At 32.4% G+C, this 7,624-nt stretch overlaps 1 protein-coding gene across 1 annotated transcript; it reads right to left on the reverse strand.

The window, feature by feature from the left end:
* Positions 1–104: 104 nt before the first annotated feature.
* LOC118761230 lies at positions 105–1,005 on the reverse strand. The gene is made up of 4 exons (XM_036498995.1): positions 871–1,005; positions 642–840; positions 428–542; positions 105–270 (listed from the first exon to the last, which is right to left on the reverse strand). Exons 1-4 carry the CDS (start codon positions 997–999, stop codon positions 105–107), a joined length of 609 nt encoding a protein of 202 aa, XP_036354888.1. The 5' UTR covers positions 1,000–1,005.
* Positions 1,006–7,624: the final 6,619 nt, after the last annotated feature.

The following is a 7,624-nucleotide window of genomic DNA, read 5'->3' on the forward strand; positions in this document are numbered from 1 at the left end:
ATCTCATTTGATGAAAAAGATGTTTTTTTAACAGGTAAAGGAGGAAGTGGTCTATTGGCATCCATTAAGAAATTATTGAAAAAAATAGCCTATATTACTAATGATCATATAACTACATTTTCTTTAATCTTTAAAAGTTTTTCGGGATATTTACGATTAATGTGTTTGAATACATATTCCTCGCTCATAAACATTTTACTACTAAGAGTGCAAATATAACGAGATTCATCCAATTTCTGGCAATGGTCGGAAAGAAATTTATCAATTTCCCTAGAATGAAACAATCTTGTAATACTCATTCACGTCTTTCACTCCCAATTTTGACAAGTCTTCCTGGCTTAGACCATACTCGGGAAATGAGAATCGATTAAAATCGATATTGTCTATATAAATACGTTGATAATAGTACCCATAGACTTACACTTACGAACGTGAAAAGTTGAGAGTGGGAAGAGATATGATTTTTCCCATTGGTACCAAATCCCTCCGTAAAAGTCGAATGAATGGACTATTCGCAAATATAAGACCAGACTGTCCAATATCTGATTGGTTTTATATCCAATTAATATACTTTAATAAGATCCGGAATATCAAGATCGTCGATTTCATTACCTAATTTTCATAAATATGCAATTGCTCACCTCTGCCTAAAATGGTATGTACAAATTTATCATCTTCAGAAATTTCGCCATGTAAACCCTCAAAATACTTAACAGCAGAGGTAGCTAGACGAATTTGTCTTAAAACATCTTCCACTTGACTCAATAATCCATCCACTGGTATCAAAGAGTCCATTGAAGGTCTAGATCTCATAAATCGTAATCTATCAGGACAGTTTGTCTAATAAAGTAAAGAATTTTAGAATTATACATTTCTATCCTCTAATCGACAAGCAATATTAGTGAAACTAGTCTTTGGTTTAAAGATTGCAAAAGCATCGACTTTCCAATTATTTTCTATTCGAGGAGCACATATAAAAGCTTGTTGAAAATCATCCATTCCTTCAAATATCTAAAATAAATTCGATTCACTTCACATTCGATACGTCACTCTCTACCGTATTGGAAGGAAAAGATGTGAGAAACAAAAGAACCGGCTCAATAGAATAAAGCTTTTCCCCGAATAACTCTGTTTGGTCAATTAAATCAAATCTAAGCTATAAGCACCTATATTTACAGAATATTTGACTTCTCCATCAAATCGTTATTAAGTATTATAAGAGAGACTACTCTGAGCCATTTGAATAAATAACAACGGCTGTCCTCGTCTAATGATATGTCCAAATATTTATGATCGTGAAGCCACTTGAACACAACTTTCCTACTCTCGATATTATTTCTAGCATTTTCACTGGATTCCTCTATGTGTAATGGATGGTAGCGCCTTCGGAACCTAAACTGTGAGTATAAAACAAGAACCATTCCTCTGATTGATGTTTTTCAAAAAATTGCCGTAGATAAAGTTTATTACAATTGTTTTTGTATTGATTGTAGTAAGAGACAGCGTCTTGCTCAGTAATATCATCGTTTTGTGAATCCATGAAGAGCTTAAACGACAATACACATTTTATTGGTTGAAAATTTCTAGAAAGATCAAAATTGTAAATAAAAAACTCTTCTAGTTTTTGTCTCTTTGGTGGAAGATAACTCTGTCGGTTTCCACTACCTGCGCTATCATTGTGAGCTGGTTGTTGATCGTCATTTTGTATAGTTCTGTCAAAACCCATTTAATTGTAAAAAATACCAGTATCTAGAACATTACATACTTTATTGATAAATATTATAATTAAAAAATATAATATAGCCAAAAAATAAATCATATATAACGGTATTACAACCTACACAAAGAAACAAAAAATAGTTAATATTCATGATTTATTATATACATATTTAAATATATTTAATAAAATTAATATATTTCTAAGATTTATTATGCTAAAATAACAAATACTCAAGAGATTTTCAATAAGTTGTTAAATAGCCACAATAACATTATTTTGGAAGCACGTCGTATCTAATTCGTCTGGGACTTCCGGGAGGATGCCTGTCGAGCCAAGAGGGGACAACTGAACTCCTCCGCAATCAGCTTTCATCTGCCTCCTTACCAAAATATCCTCGAGTAAAATACACAAGCAGATTAAAACGTTACCCAATTAGTGAGTCTGAAATCCGAGAAGCAATAATGGCACCCAAAAATGCGGCCCAAGGATATGACAAGATTCCAATGATCTGTTTTAAAAAAAACCAAAGTTCGAATCGTTCGAAAACCTAAGAAACCTAAAGAAGAAGCTTCGAATAGGTCTATAAGCCTAATCTGCTCTACATCAAAGATAATGGAGAAATCATCTACAGAAGGCTAATATTGCATATAGAGAAGAATCACTGGCTCTCTCACGATCAGTGGGGTTTTCGCCCGGGCCGGTCCTGTGCTGATTGCATCTATCGACTGAATTCGATAATATCTAAGACACAAGATTCTGTTTTATCGACCAGTTTTGTCTGTTTGGATGTGTCGAAGACTTTCGACAGTGTCCATCACTCAGTCTTGCTGGAAAATTTTGAAAATTGTGACATCAATGCAGAAACCCTTGGATGGTTAACAAGTTTTTTTAAGGGAGGATCTCCTTTGTCAAATATCTTGGTCAAGATTCAAAAGCCATTTTCCAAAAAAGGTGAGTACCTTAAGGCTCAGTTCTCAGCATTGTTTAACGGTACATGGCAGACTTTTCAAAACCTGTGTGCATCTCAACGAATGTGCTTATTTCTGCTGATGACATTATTATTACGGACCAACCAGTCCTTTCGACAACATCGGAAATAAAACTAAAAATCTACTTAGAGCAAATAAAACGGTGGATGGCACTGAAGTTTTTGACTCTGTCAATTGAGAAGTGCACGCTCACTTGAGTATCAATTGAAGAAATGCAAAAACCTGACCATACACGATTGACTCTATTCGGAAGACCCTATCGTTTTTATACCGGGGAGTCCAATTTTCTGAAAATGGAAAGTGTGACGAAAACATTATTCTAAGGAAAAAACGGTGTACACAAATGATCATGTGCCTTATTAAATTTCGCCTACCCCCTGAGACGGTGCTATTCATTTCCCGAGTAGCTATCCTTCATGTGCTGATGTATGAGCTGGAAGGGTGGATTTTTTCTCTGTCTAAGGAAAGAATTATTAAACTACTGGAAAAAACGAGATTAGCGCTCAAGATGGCCTTTGGCGTAAATCTACGAGAGAAAATAACTAGCTGTCAGGAAACTTTTCCTATGATTGGTGACGTTGTCGAAAGCCAGTTTCGAAAGTTTCTAAAGAAGAGAAGGAAATAGCCATGGACGACTTAGTGAATAAGGCCAGTTTCGAAAGCCTTAACTTTATGTCGGGTATTTCTTATCTCATCTTATTTTGGAAGAATAGTCATTTACATTTAAAAAATCCACCGAATTCTTTCAAATCGGACTAGTTCTGGTTCAAATTTCATAATAAACCGACCTTCTGACATTAATTTTGGTTCAATCCAATTAATACCTCGACAGAAAATCAAAACTAAAAGACGAGATAGCTCAACAAAAAAACGATTAAGATGATAGCGGATTTTTAAAAATGACAGAATTATTTCACAATTAACATGTAGTGTTTGAAATTTTCACACAAGAAGGATATAAAACAAATAAAGATCATTCAATGAATCTACTTATGACTAGCTAAAGATAAACGTTTTACTTAAAATAAAGTGTGTGTCCTATATAATATGTCACATGGGTGATCAGACCCCTATGGGCAACCTGGCCTTTACGTGTTTCCATGGCAACTACATAGCAGATATTTACTAAAAGGCCAAATAATATAAAGTCAAACGATACGAACTAATGATTGAACTTTAAATTTTTGAGAAAATGATGTTTTATATTTGAACCATGCTTGCTTTAAAATTAAAATTATTTACAACATTAGCAAATTATAATGTGAATTATTTTTATTTTTGATACAGTCCGACCCCCAAATGGGCACCAAGTGCCCCAAAAATGCGGGGGTGCCCCAAAAACAGGGGTTTGTTATTTTTTTAAAAATTAAACCATTAATAAACATCAAAAAACATTTTTACTAAAATATTCAGTTATTTTCTTTTTATTTGTAGAGTTTTGTCTGATATTGTTCGTCAATTTCAGCCGAAAATCAAAAAATCTCGGAGCATACTTGGTGCAACATTAGAAATTTTTTCTTCTAAATTGTTAAGCAGATCTTTTGTTTTTGCTACGACATTTTCACTATTTTCGGTTTCTGAATATGTATCATAAACATTATTGTTCATGTCTTCGCATTCTCCATCAATTGTTTCGTTAACAACTTGATCTAAATGTTCATCTGTTAGACAGTTTTTTGTTGCATAAGAATCACGGTTCCTGTCGATTTTCTTCCAACAATTAACAATACTTTTAGCATCTATTTTCTCCATCCTTTTGAAATTAGCATCATAACCTGACGCAAATTTAATTTACCAATAGAATGTGTAAAATCGTTTTCGAAATCTTGAAAACATAAAAATTCCATTAAGAAAGAGGAATAATAATCTTTAAAAATCTTGATTATTCCCATATCCAAAGGTTGTAAATAGGGCGTTGTATTTTTCGTTCGGCAAAAATAAAAATTCGATGTTCGAACATTCGGCAGTTTTATGGCATCCCGCATTGTCAAGTATTAATAATATTTTTCTGTTGTTTTTGCAAAACGATTCATTTATAAGTGTAAGCCAACTCATAAAGTCTTTCCAGTCATCCATGCATTTTGAGAAGATGAATACAATAACCCAAAATCTTGAACATCAAAATTTTTAGACACCGAGGTTTTTATATTTTCCAATAATCAATGGATTAAGTTTTTCCCCGATTAAACTGCAGCATAGAAGAACAGTGAGTCTTTCTTTCCCTTGTTTATACCACCAAACACGGTTCGCCTTGTTCAACAAATGATTTTTGAGAGTTCTTTTATAAAAAGCGCAGTTTCATCACAATTAAATATATTCTCAGGTCCATATTTTAATACTTTCTGGTCATATTTTTCAAAATAATTTTTCACATAAGATAAATCACATGAAGCTTTTTCACCACATATTGACTTGAATTGAAGTTCATGCCGCAATTTAAATCTATCAAGCCACCCATTGGAAGCTTTAAAAGAAGTAAATCCAATTTTTGAAGCTGTAACTAAGGCAATTTTTTTCAAAATAGGGCCTGAAATCGGAATTTTATCTACGCGTAGTCTTTGAAATATTTCAAAGACTTGATCATCAAATTTATCTTTATCGGCTTTAAATGTGTCATATTCCTCAGAAATAGTATTGCCGTGTTGCAAGAAAGGTACAATATTTCGTTTTATTCTTGATATTGTTCCTTTACTTGTGTTGTACTTTTTCATTAGTTGCCTCTCAGATAAATTTTTCTTCAAAATTTCTTTAGCAATCTTCAATTTAGTTTCGTAATCCATAACCACAACAATAAAAATATAAATTGAAAATAAAACAAAAAATAATTAATTTATTATAATTTTATTTTTAATTCCTTATAAATGATTTTATGGTGCCCCAAAAATTCCATAATTTTTTATCGATTTTTATTTTTTTTCTGCCAAAATGTACTTTTGGAATAAAGTGCCCCAAATTGCGGGGGTGCCCCAAAATCCGAGGGTGCCCCACCCCTGGGGTCTGCCCCATTTTGGGGTCGGACTGTAATATAAATTGCAAACATTAGCAAATTATATTTACATCAAATTTTTTTTCAAAGTTGGTAACAACTTTAACTCTAACCTTAACCCAAACCCTAACGTTGGCAAGTGACAACATAAAATATATTCAAAATCTAACCCTAACCTTAACCCAAACCCTAACGTTGGCAAGTGACAACATAATATTCAAAATCAAACCTAACCTTAACCCAACCCTAACGTTGGCAGAGTGACAACATAAATATTCAAATCTAACCCTAACCTTAACTCAAACCCTAACTCGAAATTAAATGATGTTTCTGCTGACGATTCTTCAGACATTTTTGACAAAAATTGGAAGCCTTTTTGACCAACCGGTGTTTGCTTCGAGCATTCATATCCTCCGGGAATATCCGATTAACGTTTCCTTAATTTGATTGTATTCGTTAATATTCTACTGACGTAACCCTTAAACCAGACATCACAAAGTGTGAGTAACCACGCTGTTAAAATTAATATACTTTTGGGTAAGCCATTTTTAAAAGATAATTCAAATGTAATTTTTAATTAGAATAATTGATTAATCTACACTCTTCCATATATAAATTGCTATATTCAATATTTAATACCTTTTCTGCGGTTTCCATAGAAACACGTAAAAGGACTGGCTGCCCATAGCGACATAGTCGCCCATGTTACATAATATTATGGCTTTGCGGAAAAAGCAATATTGATTTTAATGAGTGAGGGAAAAAGAGTCGTAACTAACTTGGAGACAGAGGATCAAAAAGTGGTGTTGGTTACTTCTTCCTCTAAAAGGAGGAGATTAACCTCCAGCACAACGGTCGGATTAACATCAAATAAATAATATTAACTTAACTAATCTATGTATGTTTTATTAATTTAGTCCAAGATCACCGAGAAAGATGCAAAAATTAATATTATTTAGTGAACAAATCAGCCCAGACTTAATTAAATTTAGATACAGTCAACCCTCTCTATAATGAACAAAATGTCCACGTCAAAACATCATGTTCACTATTGTCTATAGTGAACAAAAGGAATCAAAATAACAATAAACAATATTGAAGTAAATTACAAGATTATTTAGAGATTTTAATCATGTATCGGTGATTTTTTGAAATGATTAGTTTGATACAGTATAACCCATTTGGGGCATCATTTTGAAAAATTGCCCCAAAAATAGAGGTTTCCCCCAAAAATGGAGGTCTGAAATTTTCTTTATTTTTATAAAAATTTTTAATTTTTTAGCATATTTTTCATTAATTTATAAATAAATAAAGTATTTTTAAGAACATTTAAACCATGTTTTCCACTAATTTATTGATAATTAGAGTATTTTTCAAGTAGAAAAAAATTTTTATTCTATTATACACGAAAATAATCTGTTATTTTGTTTCCTGTTGCAGATTTCTTCATATGTATGCCCAATATTTTTCTGAAATTGTAATAGTCTTTTAAACGCATCGGGAAACAAACGGTGAATATTCTCTCAAGGTTATTCAGCTGTTATCGTGTCCAGTGTGAACAGTTGCATTCAGTTTGGTCATATATTGACTCATCATTATTTTCTTCTTCATTTTCAGCAATTACGTCTGCAATTATCGTGTCCAAATTTTCTTTCTCACTGTTACTAAAAAATTTGAACTAGGAATCTGTTGCCGACAGTTATTAATTGTTTCCCAACAATTCGTTATTGTTTCAGGATTTAAATTTTGCCATGTTTTTCCAACAATTATTATGACATGACGAAGATTTATTTTTCAAAAACAATTTTTATTATCATTTTTTGGGATAAAGTATGAGGAGAGCGTTGAATATTTCTGGGAAAATCTGTTTGAACAGCCCCAGTATTAAAAAAATTGAGATAATTTTTTTAATACGTGACACAGCGCCTA

Source organism: Octopus sinensis, unplaced genomic scaffold, assembly GCF_006345805.1.
Source record: "Octopus sinensis unplaced genomic scaffold, ASM634580v1 Contig10934, whole genome shotgun sequence".
In the NCBI taxonomy this organism is placed as follows: Eukaryota; Metazoa; Mollusca; class Cephalopoda; order Octopoda; family Octopodidae; genus Octopus; species Octopus sinensis.